This window comes from Dunckerocampus dactyliophorus, chromosome 14 (genome assembly GCF_027744805.1).
Source record: "Dunckerocampus dactyliophorus isolate RoL2022-P2 chromosome 14, RoL_Ddac_1.1, whole genome shotgun sequence".
Lineage (NCBI taxonomy): Eukaryota > Metazoa > Chordata > Actinopteri > Syngnathiformes > Syngnathidae > Dunckerocampus > Dunckerocampus dactyliophorus.
Genome location: NC_072832.1, coordinates 18,444,999 through 18,466,952, shown reverse-complemented (window position 1 = coordinate 18,466,952; position 21,954 = coordinate 18,444,999). Strand labels below are relative to the sequence as shown.

Sequence of the window (21,954 nt, the reverse complement as noted above, 5' to 3'; positions counted from 1 at the left end):
AATGTAAGGCACTCAGAAGACGCATTCAAAGATGTTGCGATGATATGTAGTATTCTACACTGGTCACTAGGTGTCAGTAATGTTACTGTAATGTGTGGTGAGACACACACACCAGACTTGATTGCCGGACAACAAGCATTTATTGCAGGTTTGAATTATCTCACAACGGGCACAACAAAAAAGCTCTAACACGGGCTACTGTTGCAGCTGCAATCCACACCAAGCTAAAACTCAACTCTGAACCCCCAACGTCACATCCTGTCCACACCCCACTCAGCTCACCTAGCACCAGAACACATTTCCAGCACACACGAGCAAAAGTGTTATTATTGTTTTATATGTCTTCTTTTCTGTTATTATGTGTACTGTATTGGGGAACACAAGTGTAAAGGTGATTATAGGGCTGTTGTTTTATGTCTAGGGGGCTCTGATGTTAAAAACTGTACTCAGAAGGTCATGTACAGGTTTTCTATGCTCTAACTCCAAAAATATTCAATTTATAAATAAGCAATCCTACTTTGCAGAAATTCATTTATCACGGTTGGGTCTGGAACCAGTTAATCATGATAAACGGGGGACTACTGTATCCTTTTTTAAACTGCAATTACACAGAGATTAAAGGGATAGTTTTGGATTTTTTGACATGACGTTGTATGACATCCCCATCAGCAGTGTAGTGTATGAACTGTGACTTACCCCCCACTTTATTCTGTGAACGCAGTTCTGGTCGGATTTCGGTTAGTTGCTGGGGTCTCTTAAGTAAAGAGTTTGGCTTCTCAAAGCAATACGCGTTCAAAAGAGTAATTAAATCACAAAACCGTTGCTAACAAAAAAGTCAGACCTCTCAGTCGCTCCGCGTTATTTCCTCTCCATTTGTTTCACTCCGCGCTCTCGCCTGTCCATTGTTGTGTGTGTGTTCCACAGCGAAGGAAGACTGCTGCAGTCTCCATCCGCGCATGTAAACACTGTGAAACACACACACAACAATGGACAGGCGAGAGCGCGGAGTGAAATTATATTATTATTATTATCTACAGCCAAAGACTTCCCACTCTCCTTTGCCAACGCCACCCCCTCACCCTCACCCCATTGGCGGAACCTTGGAGTCATCATTGACAGTAAACTCACTTTCGCCTGACGCATTAAAGCAGTCACTAAAAGAGCTTTTCACCACCTCAAGAACATCGCCCACCTTCGCCCCTCTCTCTCTTTCTCTGCAGCTGAAACCCTCATTCATGCATTCATCACATCACACATTGACTACTGTGACGACATTCTTCATGGCACACCCACCAATCTCCTTAACAAACTCTAATACATTCAAAACTCTGCCGCCCGCCTCCTCACCTGTACCCGTTCACAAGACCACATCACCCCTGTCCTTCAGGTCCTCCACTAGCTCGCTAACCCTTACCATATCCAGTTAAAAATCCTCTTACTCTCCCATAAAGCACTTCACAACCAGGCCTCCCCTCTTACCTTAAAGACTTGCTCCAGCCCTACACCCCTTCCCATACTCTTCGCTCCTCAGATACAAACGTCCTAGAGTGTCCCTAGGACCAAGCGCCGAGCCTGGGGGGACACTGCCTTCTCTGCTGCCGCCCCCTACCTTTGGAACTCATTTCCGCCACACATCCGTGAACCTGCTGACCTTACCACTTTCGAGACTAACTTAAAAACACACTTGTTCCGCACTGCTTTTAAAAGATAATCTCTTTAAAACGTATATATTTAGTAATTTCATCACATTGCAATCTCTTAATCTGTTTTTTGTATATGCACTTTTCACTGTTTCTTCTGAACTCTGCTTTTTAAATCTCACTTTCTACTCTCATTTTGCTATTTTGTACACTTTGTTTTTGTTTCCTTTTACCAAGTAAAGCGTCTTTGAGTTTTTGAAAAGCACTCTATAAACAAAATGTGTTATTATTATTATTATTATTATTGGATTGGACTCAAGGCTAATACGTCTGTTTTTTTATTGACATATTTTATATTGATCCCATCAAACAAAAAGATGTTCATTCAGCAAGTCTTTTTGTGGCCCGTGTCTACAAATAAATACATCTGACATGTGATACTGTTGTTTGTCTTTTGACTTTATTTTTGCCGGTGCCTTACAGCATGCTTGGGGATATGATGGGCTCTTTTCCACTCTCTCTTCTGACAACACTGTAAGAAAGCCATTTTTATAGAAATGGCTTCTTTATGTTATAATGTAAGATTAACGTCTACATCAACAAATGTTCACCATAGAATCGTATCGAATCGAATTGTATCGAATCGTTCTGTTTTTAAACTATATCATTTTTTTAATCGCATCATAATCCATGTAGATTTGCAACGACTGCCTGATACAAAGAGATGTGCAACCCTAGTTTATTCTAAACCAATAGCGCTTCCACTGTGCACAAGAATTTTTTACAGAAAAATACTGAAACATCCATGCGATGGTTGGTCAACTATGCATGTCAGTGCAGGACTTGTAGCAGACAGGGAAAAGGATGCATGCTTAAATGGGTTATCCTTGCATGCAGTGGTGAATGCTATACACACACACACACACAGGCAATATGACCATATCCCTGTAGTGAAATGACCTCATTTACTCAAGTTGTCCCTTTAACTGAACACTGGCGCTCTTTAGTTTATCATTGAGATTCAGCACTGGACTTCCTTGAGAGGCTTATTTAGCCGCACACTGGCAAGCCATTATGAATTAACATTACTTCCATGCATGACACTAATCTTGCCTTAATTATGCAATTAACCCTCTGTCTTCCATGTGTTCCTCTTTCTCAGGGACCATTCAGGCATGAGGAAAATATTTTGCTCACAGTGACTGAGTGTTACTGCTGCACTTTACACCACGCATGGCATGCCGCATTCTTTAATCTGGATGTAGCGCACACTGATGAGGGAGGGTGGAGGAGTGTGTGATGAATACAGTATATGATGTAGCGGCCACAATATTAGGAACATCTACACATTTTTTGTCAAAAAAAATATACATTTATAGTTTAATTCAACAGTGTGTGTACTTAAGTGATAGAAATGTAATATTTTAGTCATTTAGGTAAGTAATTATATTTACAAATGTGCACATCTCTTGGGCCAGGGGTGTCCAAACTTTTTCCACCGATGGCCACACCGTGAAAAATTAAAGGATGCAAAGGCCACGTTGATATTTTGTAAAGCACACGTGTAGATGTGTTAAGAAGTTCTATATATTCCAAGAAAAAACTGCATCTCAAGTATTGTGATATAGGTGAAAACGCATATTATTAGTATGTCTTTATCTTTTTTTCCCCATTTTTGCTGTTGTTTTTTTTATTTTCCAAATATTTCATCTTTCTTCTTTAAATGTTCTTTTTGTAATATTATGACTTTATTCCCATAGTATTTTCACTTTATTCCCATAATATAACTTTATCCCCAAACCGGTTTTCCAAAAATTACAACTTAATTTTGTTTGTGAGTTCGTATCACATAATATTACGACTTTTTTTTTAAATAACATATTTTTCTTTAATATTTCAACTTGATACTAAAATGAAATGATTTGTATAATTATATTGTACAATTATTATTTTTCATAACATTACAAATTTATTCTCATAAAAATGTGCCCCTTTTTTCTGTTAATATTTTGACTTTATTTTTAAAAATTACAGTTGTTTTTTGGGGGGCATTTATGCTGTTGATTCGTTTTAAATTTTCCAACTATTTCACCTTACTTCTTGTAAACTTTCTTCTCGTAATTTTGACTTTATTCCTGTAATATTTTGACTTTATTCTTGTAACATTATAACTTTTTCCACAACCTAATTTTCAAATAGTTTCTCATAATATTACAACTTAAAAAAATATGTCTATTTTCTTTCATATTTCAACTTTATGCTGTTAAAATGATGTTATAATATTACATTATTCTCATAAAACTACAACTTTTTCTTGTTCGACTTAAACTTTTTTCTCTTAATAGTTTGACTTTATTCTTGCAAAATTACTGCTGATTTTCCATTAAAATTGCTTGTTAAATTATATTTTTAGAATGTGCCGTGAGCCAATGAAAAAAAACAGCCGCTGGCCGCAAATGGGCCCCAGGCCACACTTTGGACACCCATGTCTTAGGCTAATACACTTTGCTCTTATGTAGCTAAATAAAGTGACCAAGATATAAGAAACAGCTATCTGTGTGATGTTCTATATCATTCTACATCACTGCAAACTACACCTACAACATAAAAAACAAATCTAGTTATTAACACGTATGTGACAGTGCTAATCCAAACGGAGCATTATTATCTTGGCCAAATTGGTGATATTTCCTTGAGGAAACTTGGACTACGTGGCAAAATCTGAAGCTAATGCTAAATGATGACAACAATGGACTCAAAGGAAATCCAATATTGACAATTACGCATAATCAGGAAAAACTCCAAAGGGAGTGTTCGCACTTTGCCGTCACTTACCATCTTCCTTTTCATCGAAAACTGGTCTCTTTGACGAACTATTGGCTCCCATCCTCTTCTTCCACTTTCCCCAGTGAAACATTGATGCTCAGATAGCATTCCTCGCCGCTTGAAAAGAAACTACACCTCAGAGCGGAAGACTCAATAACAAGTGAGCACACATTTCACCCCAACTGTCCGTTACTGTATTTACCGCTCACCGTATTATTTAGTCCTCTTGGCGGAAATACGGGTGTAGCGAGTTGAAGTCTTTTTTTTTTAAACCAGAAGACAGCAACGACGGCTAAATGCATTAAAGCAAGTTCCACCGGCAGGTTAAGCTTGTCCCCCGGTGTCGGTCGTGGTCTCGGTTATCTTCCGTAGTGTGTGTCCGTGTGACGCAAAGACTTGTGCTACTCCGGATCAGCGTGCGAGCTGCATCCAGCTAGATATGGTTAGATATAACATGCCGGAAGTAGTGCAATTCAGGCTTAAAAATAAAAGCTTGCAAGTACAGGAACAACTGTCCGTATAAGAAGTATACTTGTAGATGCACGTACATGGTTTGATTAGCTGCAGTTAAATTTGCTTATTCGGTAGTAGTGTAATGTGTAATGTGCAGTGTAATTATACTGCAAAAAATAGCACCTACAGTAATAAATGTTTATATAGTACACGCTTGATGTTCTAAACTCCGATTAAGAGTTATTATTACAAGTATTACGACGTGCATGAGCATTGTTACAGAGGCTGTGCCGTGAAAGTTGACACCGGAAGTTGTCCTGTGGTATGCGTACATACTCGGGTATTGAAGTTGCTTGACGGTAGCTGACCAGTGAATAGTTGGTTTGGTCGATATTGCTAATTGAATGCTTTTTGTGGTTTTGCCGTCATAATTTGTTGATTACACTGACTTTAATCAGAGTAGAACACAGAAATAATATATGTTTGTCAATAAACCTATTTGTGAACTATTTTACAATATATAAATACATTATGTAATTGTATCATCAAAATGATAAAACTGTTTCCTTATTCGCTATTATTAAATAGAAATGTTTGAGCAAAAGAAAGTCAATAATGCAAGATGAGGCAACAAAAGCAAAACTACAATTGGCTATTATTTAAATCCTTTTTATATCCTGCCCGCTAAGTCCTTCTGTGTCCATTAACTGAAAAATATCGAACTAATCGCGCTGCATAGTATCGAGGCTGTCGATATTTGAATCGATCTTCTCACCCCTTAGTGATTTACCAAGAACCACATAAAGTTAATCCAAATCGGATGAAAGCACTAAAAGTATTGTGCTTCTTTTGCTCCTGCCTCTTGCTATTTACTTGCAGTGCAGTGGTTGAGGTTCGTGACGAAACTGCTGTTCGATATGGGTAGACAACGACATACAGGCTCCGTGAACTCACTTCGATAGTTTGCACTTCGACACTTGCCGTAGTGGATGTGGTTGCCATGGTTGCCATGCCCAAACACTTCAGGCGCTAGCTAGCTACCATGCTAGCCGTCTTCTCTACTTAACTGCTTATCAATTCAAATGAGGTGAGTCAAAACGACACTCACAATCATTTTAAATAATATTACTCTTTCCTTAACACTGTATGTGTAATTCATTTTACATTTTATTCCAGACATAGATTATTTGTCAGTGAAAACCTGAACAAGGACTGCAAGCCTGGGCAGTAAATAAAAGCACACAACGTCTTCCTTTGAGGAGATGGACAGAGCTGGCAACATCCCGCCTAGTGTGGCTGAGGATGCTGAACACAATGATTGTCATTCACTGTTGACCCTCTGTTGGAGCAGAACTGGACTGAAGCATGTTTCAGAAAGTATTTTGAAACACAACCAGCTGAAGGTCTGTTACAGTCTGTGCTTCTCTGGACAATCAATGAACAACATGGCAAATCACCCTTATTCCTATGAATCTTATGCTTTTAGGTTTTAGTGATGAATTCTGACTAGTATGCTGTGATTTTTCCTCCTCAGTATTTATACCTTGAAGGGAATCAGATACACAGTCTCCCAAATTCCATGTTCACCGACCTCCCTAACCTGCTGTGGCTGGACCTCAGGAATAACCAAGTTGGATCACTCCCTGCTGAAATTGGATTGCACAAGTAAGTTACCCCTGCTTTTGCTCTTCAATGCTGATTGGCTTGCAGACATTTGTCATTTCTAAGCGTATTTTCGTTTTTTAGTAGCATATGATACGTAAAATATTGTGTGTTAATATAACACACAGTATTTGGTCAATACAAATAGTCAAGACTAAAATGTTAACGAAAGCGACAAAGTAAGCACCGTACTTGTGTTTGCCAGACCACATCCATACCAAGAGTAGTATCAGTATTGGATAGATACTTGCATGCTGAGATGGATATTTTTCAGTTCTCTACTATGCTTGTTTACACAAATATCTGTGTGTTTGTGTTGTTCATACTAGGGCTGCAACGAACGATTATTTTCTTCATCGATTAATCTGAAGCTTGTTGTTTCAATTAATCGAAACATTTGTTAGGCCCCAGACGGACAAATCAATATGATGTGCTTTGACCCACAACATATTAAAAAAGAAGCAAAAATGTCGATCGCCGTTTTTGGTTAATCGATTTTAAAAACAATTAATGGAACAATAAAATAGTTGTTGATTAACTGGGTAATCGATTAATCATCGATGCATCGATTAATTGTTGAAGCTCTAGTTCATATTGTTGATATTGTTATTATTATATTGTTAGTTTAGTTTACTTATTCAGGGAATAAGTTCTTTGACAGAGGAGGGCATTGGGGCAAAAAGCCAAAGGATTTGAATGATATAGTAGGTTTTGCTTTAGTTTACTTATTTTGCACTATTTACTTACTTCATTTTTGCAATTGTATGTGATAAAATGGAATAAGGGAATAGTTGTATTTTTTTTATATTGTTACACTGTATTGTTGTATCGTCAAATTGATCTTAAACATGTTAATTTTTCAGAAAATGCAGGAAATGTAAAACGAAAAATACCTACAACAAACAGTAACAACAAAAGCCAACTCAATAAACCTTCTCTGTTTGTCTACAGGATTACATGTAATAAATCAACCACCCGCATTAAAGATGTGTATTTTTCTTCATTTAGATCCCTGCAAACATTACTACTAGAAGAGAATCCCATTTCGGAGCTTCCATCAGAACTTGGTGAGTCTGCACTCTTACGGCTTTGAGTGCTGTCACCACCGTCTTATTTGCATGTGGATTATACATACATCATATCACATAAAAGCTAAACAGCTCTCCTCATTGATAATACGTATTTTCATTACAATTTAAAGCACCACTTCCTTCACTGAAAAGGATGATTTTTTGTTTAATGCCAAGTCATTAAAGTCAATGCAAGTCAATAAAATTAATAATAAAATAACGCATTGTAATAGGAGTAAAGTCAATACTAACACTTGGCACTAACACTTTGCCAAACAGCGCAGCAAAACGATGAAGGACACATACAAAAATGTATTAATGTAGGCTGATTTTGTGTAAGGACACAGATAAACATGGTAGAAGAATTATTTTCATCTGCTGAGTTCATTATGTCTGACGCGGAAGAAATGCTTTCACTGTTGTTTGATCTTCAAACCATTTCACATCTTTATGCAACACACCATGCACACTCACACAATTGGAGCAAATAATTTCAACAGCATGCAGCGTTATTCACAATAATCTGCCAGATATTGTAAGAAGATACTGAGTTTGTATGTGATCGTGTTCATTGTGTGCTCCTCAAGAGTCACAGCGACGCAGACTGTCTTTAAGTCACATGGTTGCAGTCCAGCAATAGAAAATGGATGGGTGGAAATTGTCGTTAATTTAAACTGTATGCTGCACTACCCTCATTGTACATTATATAGATTAGGGGTGGGAAAACTTTTTGACTTGCGGGCCACAATGGTTTCTAAAATTTGTCAGAAGCAGATGGATGGAGTGCTTGTGTGAATTGGAATAATTACAATCAAACACAGAGCAAAAACGTGACCAAGACCACAGCAAAACACAAAAACAAATGAGAGGAAACGACTAAATAAAATACAGAACTAACAGCTTGCTTCTCCGTCCCTTGTCTTATTTTTTTATGTTTGTCACACTTACGTAAATGTTTCAGATCATCAAACAAATTTAAATATCAGTCAATGACTGAAAACACAACCTAACACAAAATGCAGAATAAATGACACTTTTTGTTAATAAGGGAGAAAATGAATCCAAACCTACATGGCCCTGTGTGAAAAAGTGATTGCCCCCAAACCTAATACCTAGTTCGGCCACGTTTATCAGCAACATCTCCAATCAAGTGTTTCCGAGAACTTGCAACAAGTCTTTTACAGCGGTGTGGAGGAATTTTGGTCCACTCATCTTTACAGAATTGTTGTAATTCAGTCACATTGGAGGGTTTTCCAGCATATGTAGCCCCCCTGAAAAGCCACGTTTGTAATGATTGAGAACTGACTTACACACATTTTACATACATTAGTAGCTTCAACAGAGTGACAGTATTTGTGAAAAATGTTTTAACAACACACACAGCAATTGGCAAAATATTCCTATTATAGTAATGTACTATAAAACTTACTTCTTACTAATGCACACTTAAACTGATAGCACACACATCACAGATACTCCAGCAAATACACACATATATACAAGGAGACTACAATGCCATTTTGCATGTTCCACTTCACAGTATTGCATCGTAAACATGGCGCTTCTCTGAACATTAGCTTCAGCTCGTTCGGCAATGCCGTTAGTTTTAGCAATAGCTCGTTTAGACCTCATTCAACTTTAGATACACACATACACCGTAACACATATAACATTCCATAACACGTTTAAACATTCAATGACACATTCATAAGCATAAACTACTTATTTGGGAGCACAAATACCTGAAAAGGGGAATTATTGAATCATGACAAACAGACACCAGCTTTCCTCAAGCCACGTTTGTAATGATTGAGGAGGAGGAAAGAAAGGTGTCCTTAGTATGATCCAAAAGCGCTAAGCGCCCCCTGCTGGAGCCCTCCAGTATTATAATAACTATCACTTTTTCTATTACAATAACATTAAGCCAAAAACATTTTACTCTACTCTCACTGCTGCAACTAACAATTAACATTTTAAGCATGATATAGGTACCATATGAATATTAAGGCAATTGTGAATTACTTCTGCTACGCCCACATAGTGCATACTATTCAATCTGTCACACATAAACCACATTTTTAAGGTCCTGCCACATCATCTCAATAGAATTCAGGTCAGGACTTTGACTAAACCACTCCAAAGTCTTCATTTTGTTTTTCTTCAGCCATTCAGAGGTGTGTTTTGGATCATTGTCCCGCTGGTTTCAGCTTGAGGTCACGAACAGATGGCCGGACATTCTCCTTCAGGAATTTTTGGTAGATAGCAGAATTCATGGTTCCATTTATCACAGCAAGTCTTCCAGGTCTTGAAGCTGCAAAACAGCCCCAGACCATCACACTACCACCACCATATTTTACTTATGGTATGATGTTCTTTTTCTGAAATGTAGCATTACTTTTACGTCAGATGTAATGAGAAACACACCTTCCGGATTGGAAAGCTTATTGGGCCATATATGGCCCGCCAGCTGTACTTTGCCCATGTCTGATCTACAGTAGATGGTAGTAGGGTTGGGGGAAATAATGGATTCTTAGATGCATCGCGATGCGGACATTGACGATTTTTAATCGATTCATAAATGTCAATAAAGCGGCACCGGACAGTTTATGATGGTGCACCTAAGTGTAAGATGCTATCAAAGCGGCTGAGCGTAAACTCCGACTCGCACCTGCTGGATTTTAAGCGCGCGTCTAGAAGCACTTTGGCATTCACGTAGTTGAAAGTAAAAACGAGCTGGACAAGAGCCAGGCAACATGCAAGCTTTGTCACACAAGCTTAAAATATTTTGGGAACACGACAAATATGAGACATTGCACGTTTCCACCCGAACCAGGAGGAAAAACAGCCAGCTGAAGTTGCTGCCAACCAGAGAACCATCGAGCAGGTGACGACTAATTTTTCACCCAACTCGGTGAAGTGAATCACAAAGTCAATCACAACTTTTACTGCGAAGGATTTGCGGACGTATGCGGTTGTTGAGAAGCATGGCTTTTGTGCTTTGTTGCGTTGTAACCCAGATACAAAGTCCCATCACAACGTTATTTCACTGACACCGCAATTGTGAATAAGGGCAGCCTAGTTTTTTGGGTTATTGATAATACTGTATACTGATGTCTGCAAGCATTATTCTTGTATGAGAGCCACTGGTACAGAAATCTATATTTTGTATGAGAGCTGTTTTTCACTTTGCTGTACAGCAAAAATAGTATTTTGTCAGAGATTCTATGCTCAGGATTTTAGTTTGAATTCATCCATCCATCCATCTTCTATGCCGCTTATCCTCACTAGGGTCGCGGGTAGTTTGAATTCAGAAGACTCTTATTTATTTGTGAATAATGGCAGATTTTTTTATGTTGGTTACTCAGAATATGCTGAAGTTTGTTCATTTTATACATGCTGCTACTGGTGCACTTTATTTTTCCTGCTGGTTCCGTGCAATGGGAAATATGTTGGTAGCTGTAACCTTCCCATTTTTAAAAGATAATGGAAGTAAATTCATCTGTTTCATCCATCCATTTTCTATACCGCTTCATCCTCATTAGGGTCGCGGGGGCATGCTGGAGCCTATTCCAGCTGACTTCGGGCGACAGGCGGGGTACACCCTGGACTGGTCGCCAGCCAATCGCAGGGCACATATAGACAAACAACCATTCACACTCACATTCACATTCATACCTATGGACAATTTAGAGTCGCCAATTAACCTAACATGCATGTTTTTGGGAATGTGGGAGGAAGCCGGAGTGCCCGGAGAAAACCCACGCACACACGGGGAGAACATGCAAACTCCACACAGAAATGCCCAGGGGAGAATCGAACCCAGGTCTTCCCGATCTCCGGGCTGTTCCTGTATTGGCCAACGTGCTAACCACTAGAACACCGTGCAGCCTTCATCTGTTTCATGTTTATTTTAATTGTGGATCATTACAAATATACTTTGTTTTAGTAGTACACAGTGAGTAAAAATAAATTAGATATAGAAAAAAAACTATTGATTACAAAAAAATGCGGTGTAAGAAGGAGAGGTTCCGCAGGTCCTTCATACCGACCGCTGTCAGGCTCTACAGCACCTGCACCACCTGAACCATGTGTCACTATCTTGCTTGTATCTTGTATCTTGCTTGCTGCTGTAACAAGTGAATTTCCCTGCTGTGGGATAAATAAAGTACAATACAATACAAAAGAAGTATCGAGATGCATCGCAGGCCACTGAATCGTGATCGCGTCGAATCGTGAGGGGGCCAGAGATTCCCACCCCTAGATAGTGTGAGCCAAATGTTCCTATTACAGTTCTTTCCAAATGCTTCATTAGTTGTCATTTTTCCCAGGAAATTTGGTTAGCCTCAAAGGACTTAACTTGAGGAAGTGCCCCATCACTTTCCCTCCACCTGACATTGTGCACGAGGGCCTCCAGTCTATCCTCCATTATCTGAGGAGGGCTATGGTTAAGCAGCCAGAGAGTGGGACCCCTCCAGGTGAGTCAAAGGCACCTTAACTTTGGGCAAAGATTGTGTTCACCATACAAGTGCATCCTTGCCATCTGCTCCCTCGTCAAAGAGACAGTGCTTGTCCACTAAAATAGCTCCCACGCCTACTTCACTGTGGCATCACCTGTGTTCCCTTGGAGACGCCATGTGCCACACAGCTGAGTCCTCCTTGTTCCAGCACAGTAATATTTTTAACCAGATGAAAAAGGTCGATAACCCGCGGGTTCGAAGCAGAAGCGCACTCTCACCATGTGCTGTTTGTCTGGAACTAATCACCGTGAGAAGGCAGAGACAGCCCCCCACAGGAGATGCTGCTGCTGCACAGTGAGCAGAGCCACACTGCTTATCTCATGACCTGCAAAATTCTTAGCAAAGACAGGCCTGCAGTCACTGGGGGGGGGTAATCTGCTGGCTTATGGTAATTATCTTCAACAATACAGTAAATTGATTTGATGTGCACTTCCTTTACATGACGTCTTATCATCACACTCTTCTCAGCTGAGAAAAGAACATTCAAACCTTTCTAACGGCAATGTCGTTCACAAATACTGTATGTGATGGCCACACCATAATGACTAATGATCAACCTTTTATATTCCCACTACTACTCTTACTACTGGAGAACCTTCAATATGTATTGTACAGGCAGGCCCAAAATTATTCATACCTTGTTGAGTTGAAGTGATTTTTTTTCCATACGTTTTTTGGGTGAACGGGGAGCTTCTGACTGGAAATGACGCACGGAAGTGGCAAAAAAAAATGATAAGAAGTTGAGTTCAAGACAATGAATCATACAGTATTTGTATGCACACCATTCTAAATGGATTAAGGTAACTTCAAGCATAATCTGAAGCAGTGATTTTCAACTGGGTTGCAGAGCAATTCTAGATGGGTTGTGCGTAGCTGGTTTAAAAATATTGAATGCACATCAAATGTCTTTTATTTTGGAAATAGTGTGCAGCAGTCGTGCCATAGCCACGGTTATTTTTGTCATTTCTCAAATTTGTGAAATTTTTATATATAACTCAGTATTACATGTTTGCACTTTATTCGCTTTTATACGTGGTTAGCGTGTTCCTCCTCTTCATGTTATAATAACAATAGTTACTTTGTACATGTAAATATCAGGGGCGCAACAATACACGTATCTGTATGAAACGAATGATACTGTAACCCAAGTCACAAACATCACATGACATCAGCCAGATGACATCAAAGTCCCCTTTTGATTGGCTGTTGCTCTTCCACGGCAAAGATGAAATGGCTGGCGGCAAACAACGTCTCATGCGGCATGCAAAACAGCATTTTTTACCTTTAGTATCCAAATTGCAGATAAGGTAAGTCAGCGGTGAGATACATATACATGGAATAAAAGTATGTATATGTCGCGGCTAGTTTCATGCAAAACCTTAAAAAAGAAATGTCAATAGCGCTCTGCATGCCCTGAACTCCTTTACGGAAATGTGTTTTTCTACACTTATTTGTTATTATTGCTGTTTTTTATGATGAATTGGAAAAACTTATGGCTTGAGTTTTTTATGTGTTGCCTTGACTTCGGCTGCATTCGGCTGCATTTCGATAATTCTTTTTGGTGGAAATTATAATGAACTGTCAGTACTAGGGCTGTCTTCGCCGAAGGGTTTTCATAGTCAAGTCTGATTCGTTAGATTTTGTCCATAATTGACAAATAGTCGACTAATAGTCGATTATTGTTTTTTTTAAGAGCACCGCTAACGGCGATCCCTACAAATAAACACACCTCATTTGCACCTTTTTCCACTTTAAAAGAAAAAGGATAAAACACTCGGATAAACAAATAACATGGTAGGTTGCAACAACTGTACCTTTATTTTTTATTTATTTAGAGACGTAGAAAGCAGTTCACAGAGATGCAGAGTCCTCCACCGCTGTTCTATCAGTGTGTGGCGGTCGGGTATCTCAAAAGCATTGTCTGGTACTCCGCTCTTTAGTCGGTGAAAATTATGACGTTGGCAGTCCAAAAGTCAGCGACTATCAACACCGGGTCCCCCCAGGGCTGTGTACTTTTCCCCTTGCTCTTCTCCATTTACACCAACTGCTACACCTCCAGCCATCAGTCTGTAAAACTGATCAAGTCTGCGGACGATACCACCCTCATCCGGCTCATCTCCGACGGTGATGAGTTTGTCTACAGGAGGGAGATGGACAGGCTGATGTCCTGGTGCAGCCGCAACAATCTGGAAGACTGTGGATATGATTATGGACTTCAGCAAAGTCCCAGCCCCACCTTCCCCCCTTGTGGACTCCTTCCACTTCTTGGGCCATAACCCAGGACCTCAAGTCATCAAAAAGGCCTAGCAGAGGATATTCTTCCTGCAGCAGCTGAGGAAGCTCAAGCTGCCAACCAAGATGCTGGTGCAGTTCTACACGGGCGTCATCGAGTCCATCCTCACCTCCTCCATCATCGCGTGGTACACTGGGGCCACTGCCAGTGACAGGCACAGAATGCAGCGCATTGTGCGTGTTGCTGAGAAGGTGCAGCCTTCCATCTCTCCAGGACCTGTATGTCTCCAGCACTCTGAGGCATGCTGGTCAGATCACAGCTGACCCTTCTCACCCTGGACACAATCGGTTTCACCCTCTCCCCTCGGGCAGGAGGCTACGGTCCATTTGGAGTACAACCTCCCGCCACAAGAACAGCTTTTTCCCCTCTGTCATCAGGCTTATGTAGTACCATTACCTTCAATTTTTTTTATGCCGCTTATCCTCATATCCTCATGCACCACTGAAGCTACAGCCATGGTAATATGTGTATTGTTAAATGAATAGCTCTCTGACTGTGTCAGTAAACAAACAAACATTGCTACCTTTGTAAAAGTAGAATTTACGATCTTGTATTGGATCCTATCAGTGGTTGTCTCACTATTATTATGCTTGAGTCTGACAAAACCTGCAAAATTATCATTTTAAATTTGAGAAATGTGCCACAAGCCATTTATGGCCACACCGTTGGGTCCCCACCACTATCTTTGATGCTAAAGTGGCTGTCTCCTCAGTAGCATTACCAAAGGTGGAGAACCTCCAGCTGTCAGACCTTGCGGGCTCCAGTATGGAGGAGCACGATGGGTCAGTGGATGCGGATCAGCCACCACAGTTCAAGCAACACAGACACAAGGGTTTCCACGTGGACAAAGCATATCTGTCCTCTATGGTTCAGGGAAACCCAAATCTGCATCATCTTCTTTTTATTAAGAGGTGAGTCATGTAAAGTCAATGAACTGAAAGTGTTTTTATATGATTTTTGTTTCAACTTATTTATCAGAAAAAAGGTGACTGCAAAGGCCAGCGTGAATCGGGAGTCCACCCTGTTTCATAATCAGGACTGGAAAAGACCAAAAGAAAGGAGACATCCAGCAATGACAGCGCTGGAAGACAAACAATCTATTCTCAAGCCAAGGAAAAAGTATGCTTATATATCTTTAAAGAGGCCCTATCCTACTTTTCAGACTTATGTCCATGTTCAAAATGTTGCACCTGACGTGGAAGTGCCATATGATGAAGTTGGTGTGTTTTTAAGTTATTCTTACTTCAATTTTTTTAAATTGTCAAAGGCCGACCCTCAGGGAGGAGAGGAGAAGAAGGCAGATTGGATCCATTATCATTTTAAAAGCCCCTGAAATAAGGATCTCCAGCATTAGTGTTTCATACGTGCTGTTAACAGCTTTGTGACGGACTATGTATGTTGTCATCTTCAGGGCCACAAACTGTCAAACCCACAATTATTGTGTCAGACACTCAACATTCACAGCCTGCCTAACATGCCAATCATATATTTCCCTGCCATTATCATTATCAATGTATCTGGCTCTCCCACAGAATAACTTTAACGTGGTGTTCAAAACCAAAGAGCATGCAGCAGAAGAGCCAAGTGGGGCAGGAAAGACAAACCAAGGTAAAACAAACTAGTTGACATTTCCACCACAAGGGGGCAGAAGAGCACCACATCTGCCAAAAGACACCTAAACGATGAACATAAGCTATCCAGTCGACGTACATGTTCATCAATGAATAAATCATGCAGCAGTTCCACCTTTGTGGCAAGACGAGTCTGTAAAAGCATGCTTGAATTAGTTTGTTGTGAAAGTTCAAGCCTTTGGAAAATGAAGAAATGGTCCAACATCTCAAGCCCAACATCAGTGACTTCTGACATCACAAACTGTTCTTCTGGATGAATGGACAAAAAAGTCCACAGTCATCTAATGGCCAAATACTTTTGTCTCGATTAGATTGTATGTCACAATAACAATGTTGCTGCTTTGATCATGCAAGTGGATGCAATTAATAGGCACAGCTACAATACACAACCGAATCTGACACCCATAATTAATTTTGTTAATGATTATAGTGTTATTATATTATTATTATTATGTATATATTATTATTACACCAATAGATTCAGTCTAATACCTCAGCACATTTCCTCATAGTTTCTCATAAAAAGCCTTCTTGACACACACTCTCACATAGCACAATCCCAGTTGCGCAACACGGACATACACTATGACTGATGGAAAAAAACACCGGAAGAGGCAAACACATGAAAGATGCATTGTTCGCACTCTCTCACATAAGCTTAACTTTCCACACAAACTTAAAGGAAAACTGCAATATTTTTAAAATTCTGTCCATCATCCAAAATCCTTATGAGACATGAACACACGTCTTTCTTTATTCTGAATGTTGTGAAGATATAAAAACAGATTTAAAAAAAAGATGGCTAAGAATGTGTGAAATGGGAAACACCTATAAAGGCTTCTGAAAAAAAATTCCAAAAAGCTCCATTTACATATAACGTGACGTGTATATTAACTAAGCTACAGCGACATTATTATTAACATTGTTAGGTCAATCGAACTACGTTACTGGAGTAATGACACCTTGCCACACCACACCGGCTAGCTGCTAGCCGGCTAGCGACTAGCTTCACCACACACTTTGGCGTGCTGCGCTCACAATGCCTCAGACCACTGCCAAAAGGTAGCGGTACATGTCGGAGCTACCGCTACTGCTGCTGTGTTTTTTGTTTTGGAGTTTGGAAAAGTTAATGCGAGGTGTAGGCGTTTGTTTCTATGTTGCTATGTGAAATCAATGCGCAAAGGAAGGAAGTTCCAGTGACTGTGAGGCCAACATGCTAACCACGAGACCACAGTGTGGCCCTCAGCATGTATATAAACCCATAAAACACTGAAGGTGTCTTAATAGCGGCCTTTGTAGGCGGCATAGGTGTGTCCCCTTTCATGCAGTGATGGGCTGTCTCTTTTTTATGTTTTTATATATTTACGACGCAGAGAAAAGAGAAAGACGTGTGTTCATGTCTCACATAAGAATTGGGGGTAACGGGCAAAATTACATAAAAAGTGCAGTTTTCCTTTAACCCTTACTGTCTAGAGAGGCGTGGCAACTGATTTATACAGTAGATATGCCTGGCCACAACATTACGATCCTGTGCACAGTCTAATGAGATTCTGCCTTTACAAAAGGTAATAGCGCTCCGTATTAATTGGCAGTATTATTGGATGTGTCGTTGTGGAGAAGTGGTGTAGAATATCATACTGAGGTTACTGCAAATCAGTCATGCAGATAAATGAGGCACTGCGTCTCAGGATAACGCAGTGCGGTTCTACACCAGTGCAAACTACAAAAAATAACTTTGTTAAGGCAGACCTGTTCATACAGACCTGTATTGTTGCGCAAGGGGTCATAATGTTGGTCTTTGTACATGCAGCTGGAAAGTTGGGCAAGTAATACAACGAAACCTTTCTGATGAGGTTATCTACAGAAACACTTTATTTGTACACATTGCTGCAGGAAAAATGTGCTTTTGCAAAAGAATTAAAAACACATGTTTTTATTGCAGGAGGTAGATGACAACAGCAGTCAACCTCGGAGTAAAACGTCTGACTCATCCATCAAATGGCCTGAGGAGCACAGGTATCACATTTGTAACAAAAAGAATCCCAAATTCTGCACGCGAAGGCCTACCTTTACAATAATGTGTAACCACAAATACAGAACTTCAGCTATGACGTAATTGATAGTGTAATAAATATTGGGATATTGTCAAAAGTAGCTAAGGATTCTAGTATTGCACATACTGCAATACAGTACGGCACATTTTAAAAGCATACGTAATGGGTTGGATATTTAGTGTGTAAAACAGACATTGAGAACACTCTGACCTGCAGGTTTTTGCTGCTAATGCAGGGGTGTCCAGAGTGTGGCACGGCGGCCATTTGTGGCCAGCAGCTTCTTTTTATTGACTCGAAACATATTGTAGAAATAAAATCGATGATGGCTTGCATTAGAACATCACAAAGGAGTATTGGCTCACAAAAAATAGAATTGGCCGAAACACACGAAAAGCGACACCTCCAAACTAAAATGGCAGACGACCTGTGCATCTTCCAGCATAGGTTCTTTGAGGATTTTCATTCATCTTGCCTATATGAACACGTGTAATGGATTTGGTGCCAAGTGGACGCCCTATTATTGGCTGCTGTGAATATTCTCACTCAAAGGTTTTCAAACTGAGCAAAAAAAAATTAAGAGCAATAAATGTGCTTACAGTGCTGGACTCTGGAAGGAAGATGGATGAAGAGCCCGGAATGAACGTACGCAGATTCTATACTGTATAGCATTTGCTGCGCCCGTCTAGAAAGTGAAACTTAAGTTTGTGTAGAAGTGAAAGCTAAGCTTGTGTTAGTTAGAACAATATGTATTATCTACCTGCATTGTGTGTCTCCCAGTGTTTTCTCATCAGTCATATGTAAGTGTTGCACAGCTCTGGTTGTGCTATGTGTGTGTGTGTGTGTGTGTGTGTGTGTGTGTGTGTGTGTGTGTGTGTGTCTGGAAGGCCTCTATTAGAAGCAATTAAACTGAGAACGCACAGAGCTATTAGATTGGATCTAAAAGTGTAATAATAACAATATCTAGCAATCACAAGATTTGCTTTGTAAACTATAACACAAACCTGACATGCATGTTGGGTAAAATCTCGATGTAGTGTATCTTAACCTACATTAGACTGGCTTTAGCATGTTGAAAAATATAAATTAAATGTGAAAAATATCAAAGTGCTCCCCTTTCTGTAAGCAGAAAAAGTCTGGACACCCCTCCTCTAAGGCACACGAGAGACAACTTGTAACACTTGGAAGAGGAAATCTGTATTCTCCTTTGTTCCACTTCACATTTGGGGGAGAAAAGATTTTATAACATTGTTGAAGACATTTCTCTGTTCTTTGATGGACAAAACGTTAGCAATGGACAAATCACACCACATGAATGAAATCTTATGCAATCCGTGAAAGATGATTCCATGTGCATATACTGTGTACTGTACAGTGTTGGCCTTTTGACCTTTTTTGGCCTTGTAGCTCAGATGAGAAACATCTGGAATGGCAGATCAGTGCCCATGCTGATGAAAAAAAGATGCAGAGAGGCGTGCTACAGAGGGACACAGCTGCTATGCACGTTGCTTCAGCACATCAGGGTGGCGAAGAGGTTTGGCCTGTCATTCATTCACACAAACACCCACACTGAAGTCATGTGCTGACGTTGCTGTTTGCTGACTCTCCTTTCTCTCTCAGTGCCAGAAAAAGTTACCAATTCGTGGAGGACACAACGGAAATTATTTGGCAATGTTCACAGAAGACATGTGGCCGTTTATACTGGACAAATGACCGTGATGAACACATTTCCAATCAAAATGATTGTGATCACACTAATCCATTCATAAATGACTTGGGGACATTTAGGTTTACAGTAAAGATGGGCGATACAGTAGATTCCGGCTTTTCGCTGGGATTTACATTGTGGAACCACCAGCGAATGGTGAAAATTCACGAGTAATTGAAACGCCGATATAAATGTTTATTTTAAATACACGGCTCTCTTCCTCCCACCCCCAAACACTACAGCTAGCTACAGTTGATGTTCTTCTCTGATTTTAGATCAATATTTGCTATAAAAGTGCAGTTACACTGCAACCCCGGTTAGCGTGCAACATGGCACGCGTCTTTTCGTCTTATGAAGACACTGTGTGAGTCCAGCCGGAAGTCATTGCTCCCTAGCTCCGTCGCCCGACTATGATGTAATCAGCGGTTCACTCTGTACTTCTTTGCTAACTAACACAGTTAGTCTAAATTTTCTTATTGATCACGTCTACAAAATAACCCACAGTGGAGCCACAGTCGCTTTGGCCTGCGACTGAAAGTTGGCTTTGAGTTTTGGCCCACTGTGTTTAACACCCCTGCTATATGCATTTTGAATTGTTTTCTGCATGTAAAACTCCGATTGTTAAAATAAAAAATGGTTTGTTTTCACATTTTTGGGTGTTCGGAATGGATTAATGGGAATTGCCTGCTCTCCAATAACATTCAAAAATTATTTATTTCACAGAAATGGTGGGTATAATTACCAGGGAAATTCTAAAATCTCTTTGCATGCACAACCTTAAAAACCTTTTGTATTTCCATACGCGGAGTGAGGTTGTGGAACGAGCTGAGTAGGACGCTCAAGCAATGTTCAGGCATGAGTCATTTTAAAAAAACAGTACATGGTTTTTACACACTAAATGGAGGACGGAGGATGCTGACAATGATTGGGGGGTTTTCATACTTTGTTTGTTTTATGCAAATTGCAAATATCATGATTACTTGCATTTGAGAATATGTGATTATATACAGTGGTGTGAAAAAGTGTTTGCCCCCTTCCTTTTCCTTTCTTATTTCTTTGCATGTTTGTCACATTTAAATGTTTCAGATCATCAAACAAATTTAAATATTACTCAGTGACAATACAACTGAACACAAAATGCTGTTTTTAAATTAAACTTTTTACTATTAAGGGGGAAAAAATCCAAACGTACATGGCGCTGTGTGAAAAAGTGATTGCCCCTCCTGTTGCCCTGCCTCAGAAAGAAAGTGATTGAGATCTATAAGTCTGGAAAAGGTTATAAAGCCATTTCTAAAGCTTTGGGACTCCAGTAAACCACAGTGAGAGCCATTACCCACAAATGGCAAAAACATGGAACAGTTGTGAACCTTCCCAGGAGTGGCCAGCCAACCAAAATTACCCCAAGAGCGCAGCGACAACTCATCCAAGAAGTCACAAAAAAACCCACAACAACATTCAAAGAACTGCCGGCCTCACTTGCCTCAGTTAAGGTCAGTATTAATGACTGCACCATAAGAACTGGGCAAAAATTGCCTGCATGGCAGAGTTCCAAGACAAAAAACACTGCTGAACAAAACAAACATTAAGGCTGGTCTCAATTTTGCCAGAAAACATCTTGATGATCCTCAAGTCCTTTGGGAAAATACTCTGTGGTTTGACAAGACAAATGTTGAACTTCTTGGAAGGTGTGTGTCCCATTAGATCTGGTGTAGAAGTAACGGCGCATCTCAGAAAAAGAACATCACAAATATGGTGGTGGTAGTGTGATGGTCTGAGGCTGTTTTGCTGCTTCAGGACCTGGAGGACTTGCTGTGATAAATGGAACCATGAATTCTGCTGTCTACCAAAAATTCGGGAAGGAGAATGTCCGGCCATCTGTTCATGACCTCAAGCTCAAACGAACTTGGGTTCTGCAGCAGGACAATGATCCAAAACACACCAGCAAGTCCACCTCTAAATGGCTGAAGAAAAACAAAATGAAGACTTTTGGAGTGGCCTAGTCAAAGTCCTGACCTGAATCTTATTGAGATGCTGTGGCATGACCTTAAAAAGGCAGTTCATGCTAGAAAACCCTCCAATGTGGCTGAATTACAACAATTCTGC

The 21,954-nt window shown here is 40.0% G+C and overlaps 2 protein-coding genes across 3 annotated transcripts in view; one reads left to right on the top strand and one right to left on the bottom strand.

The window, feature by feature from the left end:
- LOC129193670 (serine/threonine-protein kinase 32C-like) overlaps nucleotides 1-4,897 on the bottom strand; it is a 100,024-nt gene extending 95,127 nt beyond the window's left edge. The window contains exons 1-2 of one of the 2 annotated variants that reach the window (XM_054798112.1): nucleotides 4,676-4,897; nucleotides 4,476-4,583 (exon numbers count right to left, since the gene is read on the bottom strand). In XM_054798112.1, coding sequence (XP_054654087.1) covers nucleotides 4,476-4,557 — 82 coding nt within the window. In that variant the 5' untranslated portion in view covers nucleotides 4,558-4,583; nucleotides 4,676-4,897. The remainder of the gene's footprint in view (nucleotides 1-4,475; nucleotides 4,584-4,675) is intronic. The other variant, XM_054798113.1, reaches the window with a different exon arrangement.
- Nucleotides 4,898-5,916: 1,019 nt separating this feature from the next.
- LOC129194092 (leucine-rich repeat-containing protein 27-like) lies at nucleotides 5,917-20,419 on the top strand. Its single transcript, XM_054799007.1, has 11 exons — nucleotides 5,917-6,006; nucleotides 6,096-6,322; nucleotides 6,454-6,584; nucleotides 7,590-7,648; nucleotides 11,980-12,126; nucleotides 15,177-15,372; nucleotides 15,440-15,580; nucleotides 15,994-16,069; nucleotides 18,035-18,108; nucleotides 19,551-19,677; nucleotides 19,764-20,419. Exons 2-11 carry the CDS (start codon nucleotides 6,182-6,184, stop codon nucleotides 19,854-19,856), a joined length of 1,185 nt encoding a protein of 394 aa, XP_054654982.1. The 5' UTR covers nucleotides 5,917-6,006; nucleotides 6,096-6,181; the 3' UTR covers nucleotides 19,857-20,419.
- The last annotated feature ends 1,535 nt before the right edge of the window (nucleotides 20,420-21,954 follow it).

Coding starts and splice junctions, on each gene's coding strand:
- LOC129194092 (XM_054799007.1), top strand. CDS start 6,182: ATGGACAGAGCTGGCAACATCCCGCCTAGTGTGGCTGAGGATGCTGAA. Junction 6,585..7,589: donor GCTGAAATTGGATTGCACAA/GTAAGTTACCCC, acceptor TTCTTCATTTAG/ATCCCTGCAAACATTACTAC. Junction 7,649..11,979: donor GGAGCTTCCATCAGAACTTG/GTGAGTCTGCAC, acceptor CATTTTTCCCAG/GAAATTTGGTTAGCCTCAAA.